General features: G+C 44.0%; 1 protein-coding gene across 2 annotated transcripts in view; it reads right to left on the bottom strand.

The window, feature by feature from the left end:
• Positions 1 to 24,723, bottom strand: part of spns2 (SPNS lysolipid transporter 2, sphingosine-1-phosphate) — a 64,143-nt gene extending 39,420 nt beyond the window's left edge. The window contains exons 1-2 of one of the 2 annotated variants that reach the window (XM_020086122.2): positions 24,163 to 24,723; positions 5,120 to 5,185 (exon numbers count right to left, since the gene is read on the bottom strand). In XM_020086122.2, coding sequence (XP_019941681.1) covers positions 5,120 to 5,185; positions 24,163 to 24,394 — 298 coding nt within the window. In that variant the 5' untranslated portion in view covers positions 24,395 to 24,723. The remainder of the gene's footprint in view (positions 1 to 5,119; positions 5,186 to 24,162) is intronic. The other variant, XM_020086123.2, reaches the window with a different exon arrangement.
• Between the last annotated feature and the right edge of the window lie 671 nt (positions 24,724 to 25,394).

Genomic DNA, 25,394 nt, shown 5'->3' with positions numbered 1-25,394 from the left:
GCGGCAGTCACTCAGTGGCAGTGCCATTGGTTCTTCAAGAGGAAGTGAGGGGGAAGGAAATGAGGAGCAGGGTGCCAATCATCACCCAACAAGTGCCCTCCTCAGAGATGTGGCCTATAAAAACAGCCAGGGACGGAGACACAGACACAGACACACACACACACACACACACACACACACACCGAGCTGTTGATGCATCATCAGGTCATTGTTCTATTCCTGTCCCAGCAGGAGAGGGGCTGCTGAACACCAATGCAATGTCATTATTTAGCTTTGGGAATCAATAGTGGAGAAGATTAAACCTTGCTGCCATCCGTGACCGGAGGGTTGACGCCACAGGTGGCTCCTTCCTCTCCCTCCATTTCCCATCATGCCTTCATCTCCTCTAAATCCTATGAGGTGCTAGTGGGAGTAACGACGAGGCAACAGCAGCTGCCAAACTGCTGATAGAGGGAGAGAGGGAGCAAGAGGGGACGTACCAAGGGATGGCAATGACGGCTGGAGACAGAATAGGAGCAGCTGTGAGCGGCCAAAACAGCTGATCAAGCACCGATAACTTCAGACTGTGAAAAAGGAAATCAGAGAGGCCTCCATCCAACTGGAGGAATTTTTGACTGACACTGACCATAAACCTACACACTTGGCCACACCTCGGGTCCAGTAAATAACAGATTCCAGACGGCCACAGCCACACCACAGCGCAGGACAAACCCTCAGTGTGCAATGCTAACGTCTTGCGGTTTGGGCCTAAAGCTTTTTGTGTGTGTGTGCAGTACATGTATACGTCTGATGTGTTAGCGGAGCTCAAGCTGTACGCTTCACACAACACCTGTGGCCTCATTCTTCGAAGCTCACATACTGGCTGACTGACACCGTGTTAAGACTGGTTCAATGTCAGTTGGTCTGAATGTGTGTGTGTGTGTGTGTGTGTGTGTGTGTGTGTGTCGGTGTCGCGTTTCAGACAAGGTGGGCAGCCACACACAGAACAGGGCACAGACAGTCTGTGGGCTGTTTTGAGCGCCGGCTCCTTATTAAGCCGCCGCCCCCCCCGCTGTAGCCTCATCCAGCCTGACTGACCCCAATACCTCTGCTTCCATGTTCTACCAGTGGGGGGATAATTACCATGCCATCTTTCATCATAGCAGATTATTCAGCCCATTAAAGATATTTTTTCCTGTCTTGCCTCAGAGCACTTGAATAGAATAACCACAACATGTAAGGAGGAGAAAGCCTTCTCTCAGATTTCTCAGTGTGGTTAACAAAAGGTCTCAAAACTCCCCTCAACTAAATGTAACACCATCCAGGTGAAGCCCCTCTCCTCTTCCTCTCCTCCATTAACCTCTCCTGCCCTGCATACCCCCTCTGGTCCTGTTCGCAGCTGTGTGTGAGTGTCACTCACTTCACAAGGAGACTGCCTCGGGGCCGTTTTCAGTGGGAGAGTTGAGTCCCGGTGCTCTGACAGGTCTGCTGAGCGCAGGTGAGAGCATCTCCACCCGCTAATGGACGGACCCGGAGAGCTGCAGGCTTAGCCAGCGCGCCTCTTCCCTAACCTGACTGACAGCTACCAACACATCATCCCCTTACTCAGACAGCTGAGACCTCAGCTCCTCGGGCAGCAATGGTGCACGTGACTCACACTCACGCACACTCACGCACTGCAGAAATGAGCACATACCTCACGTCAATTAATGTTGTGTAAGCTGCTTTTAAAAATGGTCATTGTTGCCAAATAACAGAAATAGCTGGTGCTGCGGAGGCTGAGCTCACCACAGGGTGTTTTCCATGTGTTGTCCATTCACATGTAAACACCAGTTTACTGGATGGAAAGAACCTAGTGTCTTACCACGTCATTCCTTCTCATGAGCGCGGAGAGTTTCTTATTATATCTATAATGCTTAATGAATCCAGTCTACCCACGGCACAGTTTCCTAATTGTTCATACATTTTCCAGTCTCAAGGCTTTTCTAGTGTTTCTAATTCTTCTCTTCTGATTTTACCTCAGTGACTGTTTAAGGCTTCAGTTTCACCATCAATAAGATCATTGATAATTTAATGACATTCAAAAACAATAATTAATATGACATGGGATTATTTCTTCATTATAGGCTAGGAATCAAAGTCTGACATTGGGTATGTGAAATAGAACAAGCTAATTCCTGGAATAAGAGGTTTATTCTATTACATTTTGAGGGACAAAAGTACCAAATGTGATACATTTTAACCTAAAAAACAATTACATTTATATGAATCTATTATATATTATACCACGAAACATTGTGAAGAATCTGGTATGGGTCAGGGAAGAACTTAAAATTAAATTTCAGTCCTGATCCGGGGATGGATCCAGGAATTTGTTTTCTCTTTCTTTAAAAGATTTTGCAACATTTTCACCATTTCCCCAAAGAACAATCTCAATGGAAAAAATCTGGCATGTTTAGGAGAAGTCATGTCTATGAGTGTGTGAAAGCTGGAGCAGCCTAAGTGAATGTGAGGGGACTTGGCGGAGGTAAGTGCTCCACTGAGTGCAATTCGAGTTTGGACAATATAGAGAGGCAATCGACATTTTCTTTTAGAAATCTTTCTGAAATTAGTTTCAAAATCCCAAATCAAACATTAAACACGATCAAATGTCAATTTTTTGCAGTGCAGCAATCAAAGTACAAATACTGAAGTAGGTCACGAGGGCCTCTCTTGTGCTTAGTGAGACGAGTATTTCCCAAAAGAAAACAGCTTATGAGTAATGTTTAGATATGGGAAATTCTTCATTCCAGTAGTTCTGATCAAGAGCCAAAGAAAAAGCTCAAAACTTTACTTTTCTCTTAAACTGAACCAGATCAGAATTCACCACAGGGATTCTGACTCAGACCTGTGTTTATTCTGCGACTTGGACCCTGCAGTGTGCGGTCAGTGTATCTTTTTATTTATAAAAGTGTGAGGGTGACCTGGCAGCAGAGGAAGAGAGAGTACGCACCAGCACACACAACGCCCACTGGCTGTAAAACACATACGTGGGCAGTTTGCATTCCCAGGTGCACAAAAGCTGCCTGGACAGAGGGAGCGGAGAGAAGGCAGAGCCGGCCTGGCCTGCAGGTGCTCACAGAAGCAGGGATTGTTCCCTCCAGAGAAGGAAGCGGGTGGTAGAGGTGCTTACTGTAAACATGTACACGCACACACTGACACTCTCCCTTCCAGCGCCCTGATTACATCAACCTCCTAACCTCGACTTCACATCCAGCCTCCCCGTCTGCGCCCACCCGCTCTCACAGCTCTCGGCCTGGGACACCCAGCATTCCTCAGGCCGGTGTGAGAGAGAGAGAGAGAGAGGTCGCCGGGGGATCAGGGGCCAAGCGGAGTCTGAGCCCTGACAAGCCAGGACAGGCCAGACGAACGGAACACAAAGCGCCGCTGCTTTTAGCCAGACTGAGTGCTTCTTGTAGACCTGCAAACGCAGACGGTGCAGAGGGCAAATCAGCTCCACATGCCGCTCAACCAACCTTCTGTGTGTGCTGAAGAGGGTGTGCGAGCCTGCGCCAGTGTGGAGGAGTGTGTAGCCTAAATAATGAGCCAAGACAAACAGAATTAAAAGTCAAACACCCTTTGCAGCTTCCTGTTTCGTGTGAAGATTTTATACCAAGCAGACATCACCTGGAATAGTGTGTTTCCACAAATGCAGGCACGAAGTGGGTTGAAAAACCCTGAATGGCTCTTTTCTCCCCCTTAGTTGTCGCCTGAGTCGAGGTCTTGTGTTTTATTCCGCATATCAGAAACGTCAGGATATGAAATAAATCCGTCAGTTTGAGTATTTTGGCTGGAGAACAACAAAATCAGGCCTAAGAATAGAGGACAGAGTTCAGCAGGTAGAAACTTAAGATTCTCTGTTTGAGTGAAACTGGGTGGAAATGATGAAATGGCTTATTCACTGAGAAGCCAACAGGAATCACAACACTGATTTCTTTCACCTGGCAGATATTTTTGTCCTCAACACACCATTCAGCGCACCTAAACTTAGCCCAGCAGAAACATTGAGTGACGGAGCAAACACTGGGCTGTATTCTTTCACCCACACGCTCACAACTGCCTGCCTGCCCCTCAATGGCACTTTGTGTGTGCACTTTGAATGAGTCTGAGGGCACGCGTGGACAAGACTGGGTCCTGTCCTCCAATGAGAGGGCTTTGCAAAGGTATCTCTCTCTAAAAGGTGAATTCACTGATGTCCATGGTGGAGCAGGAAACCCTGCCCTGGAGCCAGAAGTGCTCTAGACACTAAGGGTACATGGAGGCCGGCTCTGAGGAAAACGGCTCGTCTGGCTGCTGACTTTGTTTTGCTTTCCGATGACCTGCCCTGTCACCACTGCTGCTGTGAGGAAACACTGCAACCAAAACACCCTCGCTTGAATCTGCCTGTGATGATTTGTTGTTAAAGAAATCTAACCAGCTTCAACTAAAATATATTTCCAGATTTCTGCAAACTGAGCATGTGTCCGTGCTGCAGTGTTGAGTTATTCAACTAACCAACCCTGTACTTCTTATGACTGCAGCATTTCAGATGAGGGTGAAAATAAATTCTCTAAAGGTCAAAACAATTTCTTAACTAGTTGCCATAGTTGATTTAGCTTTACACTCTAATAACATTGTCTGACTCACAATAGACGGTTAAAAATATTTTTTAAATTATTTTAGTCCCCACACCCAACTGATGTTGACTCAAGCAACTTCCCACACACAAAAGGATTGATAAAACATGTTTCATACATGCAGTTCTACTCCCCAACACCTTTAAATAAACTTTATTTGCTAAACAGGTTGCCCTTCATAGTGAGTCATCTAGAAAAATCAGGTCGGATTTAGAACCAGGGAATAAAATGGTTTTAAATCCTTCAACTGTGGCACGTTATCACAGAGGAAGAGAAGAATGATCAGAGGTACGAGTATAAGTCATTAGTTCATTGATTATTAACTCCATAATGAGCAGCAAACTGAACCATCAATATCTCTTGCGTTTCAGTTTTGAAACACAGAAACATCCGTTACACAATAATTACCTTCATAATGCGGAAAATGTGTTAAGCTGTTCAGCTAACCATTTTCACAGGTGTAATTATGGTATTAAAGGTCTTACCTGTTTGCAACAAGCCCATTCCGCTGTCAGATACGTTGTAGTGCCGCTGGATGTCGAGCAGAACACCTGAACACAGGAGGAGAGGGAGCAACATAAATGTGGTTTCTTTTGACTTAATACAAACCATAATCTCTGTCTTTGACTTATAGTGAATAGAATTCTGGGTTTATGATCGGCTTTTGTGGCTTGTGATTATTGTTGGATGTGATGGCTTGACAGCACTCAGGGGCTCATTCACTTAACATCCCTGAAGAACAATATAACATCCCTGATAAGTGCTCTCTTGGCTGCTGGGCAGTGCTCAACTTTAGCAAACGGCTGCAAAGATTTCACATAGTTATATATCTAACTGAGTATAAAAGCATTTCTGCTATTAAATCACACTGTCTGCTAAAACAAACAATACACTTTCTACACCATTACCTTAGAAAAATGATGTCTCATCTACACAGCTCTGAGATACAGCTCCTGCACAGTCACTGCAGATGGGAAGTGACAAAGTACAAGTACTTTGTTACTGTACTTAAGTAGATTTTTCAGATATCTGTACTTTCATTCATTTCCTTTTAATGCATTTGAGTGGAATTATCTTTTTGCATTATTGAGCGACACCTTCCCAACATCAAGACAGATTTCCCAAATGAATGGGAAAGTAATCCAGAAAAGACGATTCCGCACGTTCGACATACAAGCAAAACTGAAACAGACAGAGGGAGACTAAACTGCAGAAGAAGGGCGGCTCAACAACATGGAAAAAAGTGACGAATCAGCCAACATTGCTGATAACATTGACATTGACAACTAGGCAGAGCAACTGAACTGATTTCCCATCCCTGGCCTTATTTAAATTAAGAAAACTTCATTGAATACATCGTACATATTTCAGATTTAACAGATTTTCAAAGCTCACAGATCTTGTCTTGCTTTAACCCTGTTTCCAGTTTAATGTTTTTTATCTTTGTCTCAGTTTGCTTTGCATGATACAGCCTGTAGAAATGGCTCTCACAGGGGAACATTTTACTTTCCTACTCTGAATACATTTCAGAGCCTGTACTTTTATACTTTTATTTGATTAAAGAGGTCAAATCAGTTCTCATTCTTTTACTTGAGTCATTTTTACCACAAGTATCTGTATCTCTACTTGAGTAACCAATGTGTGTACTTTTTACCTGGTAACAGCAACAACATTGCTCCACTGTGAGAAACCATGCAGTACTTGAAGCTCACTCTGTCACTGTAAACCAACAGGAAACTCACACACTGTGCATGACTCTCATACCTTAATGAAGTACATGACACCTGATGCTAGGCCAAAGGTACAACAGGAGACACACACGAACAGCTGAATATCTGCTCATCCCAAAATTATGACTTGTGTGTGCTCAGTGTTGCTGGGATGCGTGCACCCGAAATATCATAAACTTTTTAACACATCATAAACATCAGAAGATGAAGAAGATCACAGGGTGATAAAATTAGGGTTAAAGAAATTCCTTTTCGGCTAGCTTACAATTTCAAACATCAGTAAACGAGAAGCAAAACGTATCATCAAATGAATCCCGATCCTCTTGGGAACACCGGCTTGGTGAAAGTTCACAGTCTCTCTCTCTCGTATGTTATTTCATTTTTTTGAAAGAAAAAGCAATGAAACATCTCTATCGTAGAAGTGCTTGCAGTCCAGATGCAATGTTGCCGTGCTCGGCAGTTGCTGTGAAACTGGCAGGCGGCTCATTGGGAATTGCAACGCAGCTCATGAAAATGGAACAGCGGCATGACTAACATTTTAAAAAGCCGTCTGCCTCTGATCTGTCTGCTCGTTCCCTCTGAGCCCTGCAGAACCTGGCATAACCTGACCTCTAGTCTATTGCACCTCTGCAACACTCAGAAATAACTCATCAATAATGTCCCCGTCGACTCGGAGTGAAGAAAACAGCCAGGCATTTAAATAACCACACTCAACGTAAAGGAAGTTGTTGATTCTTTTGTTCCTCGACATTGGCACACCTTGTCTGTTTGTCAACATAGAGAGGCAGCATGTTTTAAAGGCTGGATGCAGGTTTGACTGTGATGCGGAGCAGAGGCATAAGTTGGATTCCTGTCATCTGAGTCAAAGCACCTGCTCACATTCTAGCAGCATTCTTTGTTTAAGTGCTGTGCTCGCTGCTCCTTGTCGTCTCTCTCTTTCATTATGACTTGACTCATGGGTGCCCTCATGCTAGTTATCACCCAGTTTCAGTGAAACCCACAGTTCAGTCACCTGCACAGTCAAAATAAACACATTGATTGGCTGCGTCACCTCTGCTTGTGGTCAGGGCACTTGTTGTAAGCAGTTCCCACAGCTGTCCCAGCACAAACAGAGGCAGTCAGTCCTCAATTCAAAACAGGTATGACTTAAATACTTAACTCCACCCAGGAGGTTATGTTTTTATTTCAGGTTGTTTGTTTGTATATTAGTTAGCAGAATTACGCAAAAACTACTAGACGGATCACCACAAATCTTGGGTCCGAAAAGAACCTGGTGTGTATCCAGATCAAGGGGACGATTCTTTTTTTTTTCCGCTTTCTTTGACACTTTTCAACATTTTAGTTGATTTCTCAAAAGCACAATTCATGGAACTTGTTTTAAAATCGGACATGTTTATGGGACTTATTTGTGCGTGAGTGCGTGCCATCCAAATAAAGATCCAGATGTACTGAATTTAAATGTGGCTTCACAAGGAGACTGTTGGACCTCGGTGGAGGTTTGCACTCTCTCCATATCCAGCTCAATTCAGGGTGAATCATGGATGAAATCAGCATCTGACATCATATGTGTACATCATATTCACACATCATACATTTCCTCCATTAACATTTGATTCTTTGTCCGAGGGGACCTCAGATAAGAAGGCGTGTGAGGGTTTGTTGAACAGATCAGCTGCCTGACTCATCACACACTAAAATAAACATGCACTTAATACCACTTGTTATCACATCACATCAAGTTGTCATCCCTACATGGCCTTGGCAAACAGGTTGGCTGTTAAAAACTCCCAAACAACAGAGACAACAGTGTCCGACAGTGTACTGTACAACAGCAGCTGTACTCATAATTGGCCTGGAAGGAGCGCACAGACACTTATGCACAAGCCTGCTGGGAGGGGGGGGGGGGACTCCTGTGGCAGATGGCGGAGCGTCCCTCCTGGACAGAGTCTGCGTTTGTCTGAGCCACGCCCGTCTACACTTGCCACGCAATTATTACACAATAATAAGGGTACAGTTAGCAAAATGTCATTTACTGAAAGATCAGGAAAAATAGCTGCGGTGGTTGAGATAAACTGTTGTGAGATTGTGTTTAAAAATATCTGTATGGAAGTTATCATCATATACTCAAAAGTACATGTGTATCCATTTAAACAAGTGGTGGGAGTCGGGTCAAATCATCAGTGTTGACTGTACTAGATTCATGTACAATGAGCTGTGTAATGTACTGTGCTAATCTGTGAGGGATTACAGCGTGCCAGCAGCTCTGTGTTTGTGTAGCACTGTATCACAACCATCATCTCTATTCTCAGTGAGGCTTTTAATGTCTCTCCCCAACATCCACCCGTCCTCAAACTGCGTCTCTTCTTTTGTCTTAGTGAGGCTGAGGTTCACGTTTTCGGACTGTCCAGATAACGTAACAACTGTGTCTTAAAAATACAGAGAGACTCAGTGATGTATCTGAGGATGAGGCATTACAACCCTCACCCAAGCTGGCAGCGCCCAGTTTAGTTGCCATGGCAACGCGGTGCGGGCACTCAAGGAGATAAAGGTCAAGAGACCACAAAGGAACTCAGCTTTCCAAATCTCCAAACTGCCTTTTTCTCCTCCTCACTGCAGCTGCATGCATCCGGTGTTTGTGATTCAATGTGAACATCTCTACACCATCGTCTCTCACAGTCACACTCAGGTGGTCTGAAATTACACAGGTGATTATACCATGGCAGAAACACCTCCTACGACACCATAGCAACAGTGAAAAAGGGTGATATTTCACATTGCGGCTACATCTATAGCTCAACGCTGCACACACAACCCCATGGATTAATTTAATTGCACAACGTTAATGAGCTTATCAAGTCTCAGGGCCTCCGGGGGTCTGTGTGTATTGAGCGTGATGCTAAGCAAGAAACATCACAGGAATGTGGCTCTTCCTGACTGCACACAATTATAACACCAGGTACGTCCATGTTAAGCGCTTACAAAGCGATGCACACTGACAGCTACAGCCTCTCCCTCGCTAGTGTTCTGGAAACTCCCTTAGTTCAGCTTTATGCAATAATGATATGAACAAGCTTGATGGAATGTTTGAATAATCAGGCCCGAGTTGATGGTTGGATATTCTGACTAAAGTATATTTATTAACAGACGTCCTTTGTGCTTTGTATCTGTGCTGTGGTCAGCTTGCTTACACCCCGTGTCTCTGCTCGTCTCAGCCAGCCAGTTGGTTTGCCTGCTTGTCCGTCCTGCCTGTGTCTTTTCTGTCACGTTCCTGCTGAAGCCACACCTCGCCAAACACGATGTCCACACCAGAGACTTCCTGTACCAGTACCATTCATCCTATAATTGACTCATCATTAAACTTCTGCCAGTCGTGCATTTAGGTCCATCTCCTGCTCCATCCGCTACAATATCTCGAGAACACAAAATAGAGTTTCAAATCTTTTTTTTCCGGTTTTGAATTTCTCACTTTCAGATCATATTGTTTCAGTTTAAGACTTATGTCCTTGATCTGGCATGGGGGGCGTGGCATCAACTAAGTTTAATTTTTTTTTTTTTTTTTCCAAATGATCAAAACTGGATTTGGCTCCATAGAAAGGGTACTGTGACCTATTGTGACCTGTTTCCTGAATTTATTGTAAGCTGTAGGTACTCCTGGCTGAAGTGAAACACAGAGCTGACACTACGACGGGGGCGAGTGTGGAGCTGACACTTATTCCACCCTCTCATAAAGTTTGCCTTTCTGACCACAGTGTTGCTTAAAAAGAACTAACCCAAAATGGTGAATGTAAACAAACCACAAATGCTGCATTTAGAGTGATGAATGGTGAATGATCATTCTTTGATATGAATAGGACTCTCTTTCCGTCTTTGCTTTTCCATTATAAGGCCTCCAGTATGTTCGTTTACTCCAGTGTGTTCATTTACTGTACAGACAAGGATTTAAAGCTGCAGAAAAGTGGAGCTACTTACCCTACAGCATCATGTATGGAAGAAAAAAAACAATACATTATAACTACGACTTAACATGAAAGTGAGTGTGATACAGAGTGAACATTTAATTGAGCATACAGACTGATGTTTTAGCAAGTCCAGATTCTGTGCAGTGACGCACGCTGCCAGGATTGCTCCTCTGGGACCACCATAAACATTACAAACACACGGTAAGTGAACAAATGCTTGCACAACACCACACCCTGTACAACCACAAACACACACACACACACGTACAAACACAGGACCACATCAGCTTGGAGGGGACAGATTTCATATCAAATCCCCAAAAGAGCAGGGTGGATCTCTGGCCCCTCTGCTTCTATTTCTGCTCAGAGAAACTAGGCTAGGAGGAAGGAGAGAATAGCAGAACAATTTAACAGTGATGGCTGTCGGTGAGAGAGAGAGAGAGAGAGAGAGAGAGACAGAGAGAGAGATAATGAGAGGAGTCATGAGAGAAAGAGAAAGAAATACAGTAGGTGGTGGCTGCATCGGGTCAGTCTGGGCTGCATTGGATTTGTAAAGCATATGTTTCCATTGTTTATATATATACTGTGTGTGTGTGTGTGTGTGTGTGTGTGTGTCGGTGTGTGTTCCCCTTTCCCCTGGTTTCGCTGTGTGTCAGAGTGAGCTGGAGCCAATGGATGGAAGTCATTCATTCTGGCTCGAGTGCGGCAGGCAGCGGTGAGCCGCTCTGCTGATGTGGCCAGATCCTTCCCCTCCATTCCTGCAAAGGGGGTGATTCTTTTTCATGTGTCACCCCCCTTCAGTATAAATAGTCTGGGAAAGGAAGGAAGGGGGGATATAATGAGGAGAAAGTGTCTTTTCTGGTTGTTCTTGTAACCAAATTTTCTGGATTGGAGAGTGTGAGACACAGTAAGAAACAGTGTGGGGGGAGCGCCCAGCAGCAGGGTACAGAGACAGGCCCCAAGCTGCAGAGCGCCTCAGACTGCAGCGAGGAGAAGGTGACCACAAAAATGCCCGACTGCGGCCGGCGGGCTCCTGACCGACTGCTCTCCTCCCTTGCTATGTGGCCGCAGTGGGCGGGGGAGCGCTCTTTCCATTCCACTTCCTTTCCCTGCCACACAGAAAGGAAACGTGCTGCAGATGTCTGGGAGTAAGGGGCTGCCTGCACGGGAGGCCTGCAGAGCTGGTGGATTCCCTCAGTAAAATCAACAAGAGGTGAGGAGTGTGACTGTGCGCTGCAAAGTTCACCTCCTGCTTCTTTGTAGGAAGCACATCAAAGACACAACCTCGCAGTACACCACTCGTGTTGTAAACCGTGTGTGAAATACAGTGTTTAGTTATTCTTCTGCTTGGATGCTGAAGTGTGGGAGTGAGAAAAAAGGAGGTATACATCTGAGAGCTGTTGATTAAAAGACTTCTTATATGTGGAGTTCTTGAACACTTGCAATTCCTCAGACCGATGCTTTTTACAAGCTGCTCCCCGTTTTCTTTGAGCATAAAGACGCACATATATGCACGCGTGCAATTTACATTTTGCTTATACTACTAATAATCAACAGCTAGAAATATTTCTGTAGATTTATAGGAAAACTCAACAGAGCAGCATTACATTCAGTCTGCATGATTTGGACATTAGGCCTATACATTATGGTTAGACTGCCATATTGAGAGTATTGCACTGATGTAAATAAGAAGGGCCAGTTAATGCTTAAAGAGCGATGGTGTTATATGTCCTGTAAAGCAGTTTTTATTCTCACACTAATGCTGTGTCCAAAAAACTTCAAAGACAGTAAAATTGGTTTTCCTAACTTTAATTAGAACAATTCAATGATTAACATGTCGCGCAACATTAATTGTTTAATGAAAATGAGTTCTGTTACATTACTGAAGCAATGACAGCTCAACACTGGGTTTAGCAGGTTGGGGTATCACAGTTCCATCGTTGTGTGGACGTTGCTATCTCTTTCAGTTTTCAACTGATGGATGCATCCTTCAAACAGCACTTCCTTCATTTTATATCCTCTTTTCACTACGAATCCAAATTCTGTCTCTGTGCTGATTCTGGGGTGGATTCCACCACATCACCACTGTCATGCACCAAGATGAATAAATCTAAAGAGTGCGAAGATGCCGCTGTTCCACAGACACAACCACCATTACATTTGAGACAGCTTTCACTCTAATCTCCTAAATTTGTGACGGCCAACTGTGGTGATGAATCAAATTAAAATGCCTGTGGGTTTGCCAGCGTTACCACTTTGATTAAAAGGGTTGTTTTTTTCAGCAAATTTTCCTTCACTAATCAAAAGCTTCAATTCAGCTCAACGGCCGCGGTGCATTAGTCCCAGCCAGTACGTGCTAAATATTTGATGGTAGTGGAGAGGATGCACAGTGAGGCATCGAGGGAGCAGACTAAACCTATAGGTCATCAATATTACATGCGGGTGGTCGCGCACTTGTTCGTATGAGATAATGCATTAGATGTATTGGGAGGAGATGCAGTGAAGCGGAGCAAAGGTATTTGAGATGAGATGAGACTGTTGTGATTGCCAGGGGATCTCAGTGAGCTGCACTCGTTCACACCAGCGTCTCTCAGGAATACTGAGCAGCAGTTCAACTCAACCTTGAATCCGGACCTGATGGGGTGTAATTTATGTGGTGTTTTGGAAAAAGAGCCACGTAATCCAGAGAAAATCCGAGGCTCCAAGTGCATTTTACAGAGAGGTGATATAAACATGCTTGTGTCAATATTAAGAAGAAACCCCAAGGTTTTTATTCAATACGACTGATGTCTAACCATCAAAACATCCTCTATTCTTAAAAAAACTACCCAGGATGCTATTTTGCCTTTTATTCAGAGCCAAATATCCACTCTGAGATATGTATTTCATACAGGAAGTCAACGAAGAAGGAATAATGAGCTCAAGTTTTTAGACAGTTGACACATTAATTAAAAGGTCAAGCACCCGCAAGCTCACAAACACTTGGAATGTGCTGAGGGTCAATTTGCTGCTTCTCTTGGTATCAACAGCTTGGAGCGAAATGCAAATGTCAGCATGATAACATGCTCGCAATTGCAATGCTGATGTTTCGCAGATTACAGTGTAAACCAATTAGTTTGTCAAGATGCTAACACCTGCGAATTTGCACTAAACACACAGATTTCACCTCATGATTAAGAGAAAGAATTTTGTGAATTGGTGTCACTAAAGTTTTAATCATAATCCATCCAATAAATGTAATGTGCAATATCTCCTGTCCGTTTACATGTCATTTATCTATTTATTCATTTTGTGTAATCTCATCACGTCTTTACCATATTTATCTATTTATTCAACATTTTCTATGTCTGTTTATAAATAACCACCATTTTGTTTGCAGAGTTATTTCATTCTGCTGTGTGGTCTGAATGACAGTAAAGTTAATCTTGAATGCTAAATTCAGTCTGCACCAAATTCGCAACAAAACCATCAGGCCGACTCACATTTAACAAACACACATTCAGCGGAATCGTCCCAACACCCACAACGTCGCTCTTGTAATTATGTAAATGACGGATGATGTAAATGTAGGGAAGGCTCATCCATTAAAAATGACAAAGTGTATAAGACAGGTATGAGTCAATTTACATTACCCTGTGTGTGTGTGTGTGTGTGTGTGTGTGTGTGTGTGTGTGTGTGTGTGTGTGTGTGTGTGTGTGTGTGTGTGTGTGTGTGCGTGCGTGTGTGCGTGTGTAAACAGCAGCCACGCAGTATAATCCCACTGCCTTTTTTATGTAACAGTATGGAGGATTAAAGTCATTATGTAGTGTTTTTTAATGAGATTTAATTTCTCCGCTCTCACTTTCTCCTCTGGTCTCTCTGCGGTTTTATGAGGATGAGGGGAATCCAATATGGTGGGGGGGCACTGAAACATCTTGCTTCATAACCACATAAACTGTATGAACAGTCAAGACAAGCTCCGCTGGGTTAGTTAACTTAATGACACCCATTTACACGGGGCCTTTTTAATTACTGAAAGATAACGGAGAATTCTCTACAATGCTTTTAATATATTCTTTTAAACACTTCATCTAGCGACTTCAAATATTTCTGTGTTCTCTGCTTTGCACCTGTCTCACCGTCTTCATCCTTGACTCAACCACAGTGTGAGCTGCAGTGCATCGTGATGAGATGTCATTCAGTTCATCAATACACAAATCTGGTTTGAAAAATACACAATTTGGATTCTAAAAAAGATTATTTTTGGTAAGAATGCATGAATTAAAAAAAGAGAACTGAACAAAAAACAGTGACTCTTGTAGATACTGTAGGCCCCTACTTCAGTGGCATAGCTAATGGGATCTATCTGTCACTGCTCTCCACTGAGAGAGGTAGGGTATACACTCTATACCCTAATAGCTACTTAAATGCTATAATGACTCCCTGGTGTTTAGAAATGTATAAATAAAACCTGTATTTATATCGTCAGGCTTCCTCCTGAATTCCTGTCACGGCTCCAGCCAGAGGAGATGTGCAATCAGACATGTAAAAGCATTTTAATTCAAATGCTGTCAAAGTGACCGCTGCACACACAGACACACACACACACACACACACACACCCCATTACGTACAGATGCAACCATCCCAATGCTGCTCTGACACTGTGTCTTCATTTGAGGAGGATATGTCACAATAATTTCCAACTCAATTTCATCCCAGCTACGGGAGATGGAGTTTCAGGTTCATCTTTCACTGTCTCATAAATTAGATATGCATCTCATTACTTCCTCTGCTATTTCATCAAACACTCTGAGAAACCCAAATATGTCTTTTTGCACAAACTCATAACGAATGACCCCAGGAGCCATTTTGTATATTCAGTGCAGGGAGATTATTATTAAAAACAAATCAGATTTCTTCGATAATGTGTTTGAGCTCATTTTGAGTGCGCCCTGATTTTGCAAAAGTGAACTCATCTAACCGAAGCGACCTTATAGGGTAATTTGTCCATAATCAAACCCAAAGGAGAATACCAGTGGCAGGTTGGACATAACTCTGTTGCCATGGTAACACTCATTGTCACACTATGTCACATTTAATGATAATAATATAAGAGCGTAACTTGCAATAAGCCTATTACACTGATGACCTTTGGGTTGTTTTTTTTAACCAGACTACAGTGTCAATCAAGTTTCTCATAGAATGAGGTGTGACTGTGCGGTGAGTTTGAGTTCTTCTTGGCGTGGGAAAAACCAAGGCATCTTTTTTGTTTTATCTTTCTTGCCAAATTCTTCCACATACCAGTGTCCACCTGTGTCATTAAAAAACAGCCCACATACCTGCAGCACAGCTTACAGCCTCAGGCCTTCACTTCGTCAGTCTCTGAACAATAACATGCAGATGAGCTTTTCCTCTGTTGTTCTGCCCAGGTACAGCCATAGATAACCTGAACAGTTCTGCAGGGCAACAGCAGAAGGCTGCAGTGTTGACAGAAACATCCCTGAACAACAGCACCCTATCATTCTGTTCTACAGTCAACAACACATTCAACACATTTTAATGCTTTATGCCCTGAGTTATAAATTTACAAGGGATCAAGATGTAATCTTTTTGAAGTGGTGTGCGAAGAGGCTGCAGAGTTCTGCATTTCATCTGTGCTGAGGAATCAAAAGAATGCTGTGATAATCCAGATAACCTTTCTGGTGTACAACACATATCTTAACTGCACCTGCACCTGCAATGCATATTCTCCCACAGTGCAGGTAGACACAGAAAAACACAAATGCAAAAGGCTGCTTGCCTGCAGAACAACCTGTGCGATAAAAACATCCGGCACAGTTTCTGATTTGGAATGATTATGTGATGCTATAGCTCAGCATCAAGTTTAACAGCTGCATATGCACATACAGTATAGATGTCATTCCTGCACAGTGCTCATATGTTGGAAGGACAAACCCAATGACACATTCACATAGGAATTCAATCTTTCGTGTGAAGCCCTTACAGCAGAAAAGCACACTGTGGCTGTAAGTGTTTCCACCTCTGACCCAGGGTATTAACAGAAAGTCAGAAGTGGTCACCAGCCCTTGTTCAACCCCGCTGATTCCCACAAACAACGTAACGCATACGCCAAAACAAACTAATGAAAATCCAGCCGCAATCTCATCTAGCTCTGACAACAAGACAGATGAAAGCTAACGCACAAACACACACAAGACCTCATCCAGGGCCGGATTGGCGGATATAAAAGATTACATAATCCCTCTTCCAGGCTCCACTATTTACTCTATCACATGTAAATGGAGGGAGAGATTACATTTAACTCAGGAAGGGAGACTTTTCAAACACAGGGCAGCTGTAAATAAGCACTATAAATATTATTTCAGCATCTGTGGGAGCTTCCAGGAGCTGAGAGCTAATATTACTTCTAGCTGCGGGGTCACAACCGCTGGGTGTAACTTGTGCCACGAGCAGGTCAATATTAGATTCCAGTCCTCTCAAGAACAACTTGTTGATGTGTCATAGAGAGGGAGAAAAAAAAAATCCAATTTCATCTCGTCCCAGGACATCACAGTTTCATCACTTGTAAGAAAATTCAAAGCTGCTGTCATATTGATCAAAATCCAGTATATGTGTGTGTGTGTTTCACAAGGATACAAAATAAATTGCATTTGCTTCTATTCCCATTTCATCATTACATGAATCAGTGGTCTCTGCTATAACACGTAGGGAGGGAAATATTTGAATATGACCTACGCAACAAAGACATTTCACTTTTTTGGGCTGCTTTATATTTTTCAATGTGTGTGTGTGTGTGTGTGTTGAAATGGATGTGAATGTCACAGGCTGTTGGTGGCTGGAGGAAAGGGAAATTTACAGTGTGGTCTGAGCAGTGAAAAGGTCATTCGTCTGAGTAAAAGGAAAAAAAAAGGTCCATGTGACGTGTTTTTCATTGTTCTTTACACAGAAAATACCTCACACTGTTTTCTCAGCTTTATTTGTGACACAGTTGGACATTAATGTCATAAAAAATATAGATATTTTTACTTCAGCGGCTCCAACACCTCCTTGTTGGAGTTTGCTGTGATAAACAAACGGAATGCAGGGAGTGAGGAAACCAAATTTTTTCCTCTCACATATTTTCGAGCAGGGATGAAGTGTTTTTGACAGCGTGTCAAACACAGTAAAGTCCTCAACACATTTCATATCTCTCCCTCCTTCCTTCTTACAATCTTGCCAGCTGTCCGAAGAGGTGAAGCATGGCCTTCAGTCCAAGTCTTCTTATGAGACAGGAAGGGAGCGGCACGGTTTCACCATATGGGACGGCTGTTTGGAGAGAGTCTGGAAGAATCCCTGTGCTCCTGCTCATTACTCATGATTGCTGTCACTGCAGCATGTCTGAAAAACTGGACTGACCTAAGCAGATACTGTCTTTATCACAGGGCTGTAAATCTTTAAGTAAACTCTTTGCACCGCTGCCCCACCATGACGGCCATACACACTCCTCTGATGACAAAAGGTGATTATCAGGTTACCACTCAACATCACACTAAAGTTCAACAGGCGGCTTGAGCGAGCACTGTCATCTCTGATAAGCCACTGGAAGTTAAAAGATAAGGCTGGGAATCTTGTTAAAAACACAGTCAGTGTTAAAAGTCAAATTACCCGTTGGCAGTTCCTCTTTGCCATGTAGCCCTGTGTGTACAGAGAACTAGAGCCTGCAAACCTGACCAATCAGAGAGCTCATATCTTACGTTTAATGTCCAATTTCCATCCATCCTGTTTGATACGACAACTGACAGAGGAAAGCCGCATTAGGGACACTTTTTTCGTCTACAACCAAGATAGCTAAAAACAAACCGGACAGTGTATTTTCTCTGAAAGTAGAACAAACATTTGTTCGCTGTAATCTCTTGACATTCTTATGTCGCTCTGCAGTGATTGCTTTAATTGATTGTAGGTCCTTTCTGCGTACATTGAAGAACACCAATGTTAACGATGATTTACCAGGCTACTGAGAACTGTCACCTGATGACTTTGACTCTGAAGGAAACTCCCTTCAAACTCACAGTTTGAAAGCCTCCAGTCTATAGCATGGGGAGCAGTGAGTAAAAATATCCTCTCCAGAATGCAGCACATGTAATGGCCTCATTGCTGTGATGAGTGATATAGGATGCAAGATTGAGGTGATGCCAAAATAACTGTAACGGTTGGGAAGAGTCACCCCGAGAGGGACCAACAGCGGAGCCATGAAACGGTGCGTTCATAGCTGGAGGGTCAGCGGGTGAAAGGGAAGTGCGTCTGGGTGATGGTGAAATCTGGAGTAGCCACATGAAAGGGCCTGCACTGGCGCAGGAAGAGGCTCTTTCTAATTCCATCGGTTACTATTACAGACGTCGGCTAAATCAGAGCCTAAAGAACACACAGACTGTTTTCCCACAGCAGTGGGAACAGCACGCTAGGAAATAGACGTAAAGAGATTAGTGGGATATCTGTGGGAAAAGCCGTCTGGAAAAGTCCACTTGGATTGATGTCATGTAACAGTGAGGGAACTCAATTTAACAACTGCTGAGTGGTGTCAACGTGCTGCTGTCGACTGTGTTTTTTGGAGAATGCTGCAACACAATAATAAAGGATGTGCAGAAGTGATGATGTGGTCACTCAAAGAGACGCGGATTCATATTATACGATGCAATTTGTCTAATTCAAAACAGCCCGGCTTCTGATGATAAAAGCGCAGCAAGAAAGAGGCAGCAACCCTATAAAGTAAATTACTAGAGGTCCCTCCGTCTTTTTTAATGCCTCTGCTGTTGTTCGGGGAGCTTTAATGTGCGCGCTATAAACCAAGAGGGGGTGAAATAGGGAGACGAGCGAAGAGTGAAACAACCAACAGCTAAACCCAAAGCAGCTCGAGCGCAGTTCACCAGACACTCTGTGTGTGTAACCCTGACATATTCATGTTACTGAGAAGATCTGCTGTGACATGTTGCTACCAGCAGTTAAAAAAATGTCTCAGGGACGCTCTATATTTGGGCTGTCGTGCATAGTGACACTGCTTTACTATCGGCTTAGATTTTTATTTATTTCTAAAACTCCAAAGCAGCAACCTACACTGTGTTCACTTCCCGTCTTGTCTCGCCTCTGTGGAACTGAAAGTGGAGCGCTGTCTTGGAGATTCAGGTTGTGACGACTGACAGGGAAAAACATGCAAATGACAGAAAATAAGCAAAACATTTACCCTGTCATCAATGCTAACGCAGCCCCCAGGCCTCTGCGGACACCGATAATGAGTAGCCACAAAGGAAGTGGTAGAAGTTACCAGGAATTAATTTGCATAGCCTGTCAGACTGGATGGATTGCTGCATCTTTTTGACTGAGTAACAAAGAGCTTTCCATAAGAGGATTACTTACCTCATGGTCATCTGTGTCTACATGTCAAAAGTTCACATGCGAGGGTCTTGTACTTGTCCAATAGCATGGGGCCGTGTTTTGGGGGTATTCCAGGAAGGACAGCTTGACTGAGACTACTCATCTTAAGGCTTTTCTGTCCAGCACAGATTAGGTGGCAGTCAGTACACCATGCTGTCCCACTGCTGGCTGAGGAGGGGGTGATATTGGGTGCGCACAGGGGGGTGGCTAGAGCTAACGCAGATCAGGGTTTTACTTAATTACCGAGCAAATAACTTTAAGTGCAGAGTGTCTGCCTCACACATCCTAATATTCTCAGAAAAACTTAATCCCCACTTTATGATAAGCTGTTGAGGATCTTGGACTGTCTGCGGTGGGACTACCGAGCAACCAACACCAGGATTTTCAAGGTTTCAAAGCCCCCTTAAATTAAATTAAATGAAGCATCCCACTAAACCTCAGGGCTCTTATGCACCGCATCAAGCAAAATGGAATATACTGTAAGTGGCTGAGGGTTAAATGGCAGCTTCCAAAGGCCAGATCCAAGTGACCCCGTCGAAGCACCATAACTCATCCGGCTGCACCTTCCTCCACTCCAATCTAGGATACTTCATTTCCCAGCTGTTCTGAGATGCAGCGAACAGTGAGTAAGTGAGCGGACGACCTCATCAGGACATCCTCAAGTGTCCCAGACGCTCCACATTTCTACCCTGCCTGCATCAGAGACAGTCATAAAAACAAACACAGGATTCTGGAAGGGGCACGTCGTCAGGTCTCTGTCTGGACGGCTGAGTCTGAAGTCCAGTTTACCGCGTGGAGTTTGTAGCTGACTGGTTACACACCGTCTCTCTCAACATTACCCATGAAACTCAATAGTGGTCTGTGTCTGCCAATTCCACAACATAGAAATATTGAAATTGCAGAAATATGCACTGTTTTTGCCATTTTCAGACAAGAACTCTTGCTTCATAAATCTAATATAATATATATTTACACACAAAAATCAGTAACTTGAGTCACATTTAATTATTTTGTTTTGAAGCTGCCACTCTTCACAAAGTGTTGGCATGAAATATTTAAGGCCTGTATAAAACATATTGGCTGTAAATCTGTTGAACCCAGAACAAAACAACCAACCTCCTATAAAAAAAAAAGACATTGTGATTTCTCTCTTCTTTTGTGGTGTCCACCATCGTCTTGGAAAAGTCATGTGCTGGGATCGTAAACTGCAATTTCTGTGTGCTGTTTTTCATTATGTGTGCGTGTGGCTTCACCTCTGACACCAGGGATCAACAGAAAGATCCAAGTCTTTTGACACTGCAGCGGTCCAATGCTGGGGTGCAATTTTCCCATCATTGTTGTTGGAGCAGAATAGCCCTGGTGTCTGGAATGGTCACCCTCTGTCTCTGTGACAATGCATCAGTGATCCACACACACTACAGTAATGGCTGCTTGTACAAAGACCTTTTGACGTTTGTGGGGGGCGGTCAGCCTCACTCGGCCTCAGCACTGCCTGCATTCTGCGTCCACTTCCCTCTGACCGCCTGCCACTGCAGCAGCCAGCCCCTCCCCTCACAACTCCCCTCTCTCATTCAGAGTCTTTTCTCATGTGGGTGTGTGTGGGTGTGTGTGTGGGTGTGTGTGTGTGTTTGTTTTTGTGTGTGTGTGCTTTCTGTGGATGTGCGCTCATGCTTGCTTAATTGACATTAAGATCTATGAGTTTGGGTACCTGCTATTGGAGGGGTTTAAATGAGAAACAGAAAGCAGGAGAGGCGGAGAGCAGAGTGGATGGAAGCAAGAGGAGACTGCTCTCTGGAGAGCGAGAACAGGAAGAAAGAGAAAGAGAAAGGTGGCAATTGGAAGTAGACAAACTGGTCCATTTTAACTAGAACTATCTGATAAGATCAGAAATTACATTAGGGAGTTAAATATCTGTTTCTTACAATTAAAAATATCCTAATTCAGCAAAATGATATTGATTTTATATCAATTTAAAATACATCTTCACAATAAGAGCCCTCACACACACAGCAGACGCTGTGTGTCACCAACGCAGATGCGCTGTTTCCTCCACCTAATTGCTACTATGCTGTAGCTCGCACAGCAGGAGAGGAGAGAAAGCCTTACAGTGATAGAGGCAGGAGGGAGAGCGCGTGCTAGATCAGCTCAGAATGTATGAACTGGTTACGCTGGAAGCAAATGGCTGCTGGTCGTCATTCTGTGTGACAGTCTGACGAACATGCAGCACATGCATAATGGAACACGGTCCAGTAGTGTTCAGGTGGCAGGGGATGGGGAAAAGAAAGGGCCCCCCCACCTCGGCATCCCATGCACTGTGAGCACAGCCTCTCCCCACGAGGGTGAGCCCAGGCTGCCCCCCCCCCCCCCCCCCCCCCATCACCCACCACTTCTTTCCATCTCTCCTATCTCACTCCCCCCTCCTGTCACTGCAACAGCAAGCACTCGGACGTCCAGCAAAGTGAACGGCTCTGCAGAGGATTGTCTCCCTTTGCTGCTCACGAGGTATCGCAAAGAACAGAGGCAGATTAGAGACAAGATCAGGCTGGGGATGACAGAGGGAGTTGTTTTAGAGCCCCTTAATGGGGGTTTTCCTCTGATCAAAGCGTGGGGAGGTGTAACGAGGCAGGAGAACAAATCACTGCTTTAGAGGGGAGACTGAGTCACCCATGACAGAGGATGCAGATGTGGCCCTTTCCAGCTGTCTGCTGTGACTGAGTGGTGCTTGATGATGCAAAGATTCGATATGCCACTGTACATCAACGCATTCTTGGTGGGGCAGCCGGTGGAGCAGCTAAAGCCTTGCCCTGCTGTAATGATCATCCTGGGCTTCCATCATTCAAGGCGTTGTGGCTTGACTCCTTAAAGTGGATAGACTGGACCTGAATCCTTCAGGATGATGAGACACTGGCATGTGGCTACTTAAGTACACATTGTTCTGTTTGTGATAGCCCCTCCTTGCTGCCAGGGGCTCCTCATGGAATTACGCTAGACACCATTTTCTCAGATTTATCAGTTTTAGAAATATTGATGTCACATAAATTTTATGCCATTTAAAAAACGAGAATTCAATGAATATGATCGTATGCAAGATTTTCAAGTAGACTGCATGGGTTGTGTGACTAAATCATGTAAGTGAGTCAGTGAGTGTATGAATAGAAACTGCACTTTAACCAGGAAAGCATGTCTCCGTACAGAAGAGCCGACTCTCGCCATGAACACACTTCTCTGCATTCTCCATGCTGCAGCAAAATGTTTAACCCATTCATCGCCACAGTCTAAGGTCCAAGCATTGATCAGAGCGAAATCCAACACCCAGTTATCAGGATATAGCAAGATAAAATGTTGACCTGTTATAGATTAACAATATCTTTATTTGCACACAGATTTGGGCTATTTATTGGAAAAAAGAGGTCGCACAATTAAAACAATGCAAAATAAAATGTCAGATTTGTTGAATAGAAACCTGCCAAAGGATCCCATTGATACTCACACAGAATTAAGCCCATGTTGTCAGACTACAAACTGAATTGTTTATAATTTGATCATTTACATTACAATGCATTGACAAAAAAATATGTTTAGCCTCTTTGCTCTTTGGAATCTGTCCTTAATTGCTGAACTCTCCTCTTGAATTTTATTTAAACTCATTTATAATGTCTGATACCTTTAATTGGTAATAATCCATTAATATATCACCCCCATAGGCTCAAACAAATACTGTTTTACCTCATTTGAAATAATCAAAGACTATAGGTTTAATTTCTCTCTACACAGGGTGTTCAGGTTGGATATAATATGCTCTGGATCTCTAGTGAGGGACAAATGTGCGCAGGTTTTACACACACCACGTGGCCTCATCTTATCAGCATCACAGTGTGAAAAACACAGACTGGGGATGTTAGGACTCAATCTCTTAACACAAAGGACGAGAAACTATTGACTGATCATTCACACTGATGCTCTCTCTCCCTCTCTCTCTCTCATTTTGCAGTAGTTGAAACTGGTGTGACAGATGAGATCACAGCGACACACACTCCCTAATACTCACACACACACACACACACAGTCGGGTTCGCGGATGGAGTGATGATCGTCCTAATTGATCCATCACCAATCATCAACCAGCCAGGGCAAAGAAAACCATTCATGTCAAAGCGTTTTCTGAAGTGATAACAGAAGACGCGTGTGTTAATCTACCTGATTGAATCACACACACTCACACACATTTTACAGCCATGCAAACAGATCTAACAGCTTCTTGCAGATTGGCCGCCGCTGCGCTTCACGGGCAAACCCATTGTTCCGCGCGGCTCAGCGGAGGTGAGCGCTCCGCAAGACACCGGCAATTAGAGCATGTACCCTCAGAGATTTGAATAAAGAGATCCGATCACTAAAACATAATCTGACCCAGCTCAGAGAAGTCACTTACCGACTACAGTGTATCGATCCATGTAATTCAGCACGTTCCCAAAGCTGAGGATCCCGGCGGCGGCGGCCGGTGACCGGCATCTGAGCAGCGCTGCGCGGAATTTGTGGTCGGGTCTGCAGGGGTGAAGGTCCGGGTTGGACTTGAGCGCCGGGCTCATGCTGCCCGACAGCGTGCGCACCTCGTCCGAACTGCTGCAGCCCTCGATCTCGCATCCATCGCTCTCCACGCACATCTTCTGGCACGAAAGATCCAGCGCAGGAATATTTACAAAGAATGAAACCAAAAATCAGAGAGAGCGCGTGGAGGAGAGCAGTTGAAGAGGACCGGGCTCAGATGGTGTGAGTGTGTGTGGATGTGTGTGGATCAGTCGCAGTGAAATTGTAATGTGAGGTGTTGGAGCTCAGGAGCCGCTCTGGTCGGGAACATATTTTGTCTCGCAGTGCGCGCTGACGGACGGACTGAGCGCTCCTGGGTCTCTCTCTCTCTCTCTCTCTCTCTCTCTCTCTCTCTCTCTCTCTCTCTCTCTCTCTCTCTCTCTCTCTCTCTCTCTCTCTCTCTCTCTCTCCTCTCTCTCTCTCTCTCTCTCTCTTCTCTCAGGACCAAGTTCTCCAGTGCAGGGGGGCGTGACCTGGCTGTAAAAACCCCTCCCCTCAACGAGCCTGCAGCCTATGATGGAGCCGCACCTGATTCTCTCTGTTATTTCTAAGGAGCCTGACTCTGGTGGAGAGATGCGTGGGTGGGTGTGACTTTTATTTATTCATTTATTTATTTATTTATTTATCTATCCTCCATCCATCATATTTATGAGGGAGCAAATGACTGCTGCTGACTGCTGAAATGTCATTTCCATACTGAATGCAGGTCACTGTAATGTGTCACATTTAGAGATGAAGCTAAAACCCCATGGTTGTGTGCCCTATATGTATTTTTAGTAAAGGGTCCCAAATTGTCTTCTCTTGGGGATAATGTTATTTCTCTCTCCGTGAATCTGAAATGTAAAGTTATTCTTCTTGATTTATCCCTGCACCATGTCATACTGACAGTTTCTGATTAAAGACAGCCTAGTTGTAAGTTGAATGTAACTTCTCAATCTATTGCATCATGACAAACAGAGCCTCATGTGAAAGCAAGTCAAATATCTGTGTGGGCAGATATGCATTCAGGTACTGGCTGTAGAAACAGGCAGGTCATGTGACTCGTGTGTGCATGACTCTGGAAATGATTAATAACTA

This window comes from Paralichthys olivaceus, chromosome 15 (genome assembly GCF_024713975.1).
Source record: "Paralichthys olivaceus isolate ysfri-2021 chromosome 15, ASM2471397v2, whole genome shotgun sequence".
NCBI lineage: Eukaryota > Metazoa > Chordata > Actinopteri > Pleuronectiformes > Paralichthyidae > Paralichthys > Paralichthys olivaceus.
Note: the sequence above shows the minus strand (reverse complement) of the source record. Positions and strands in the feature narration are given on the sequence as shown.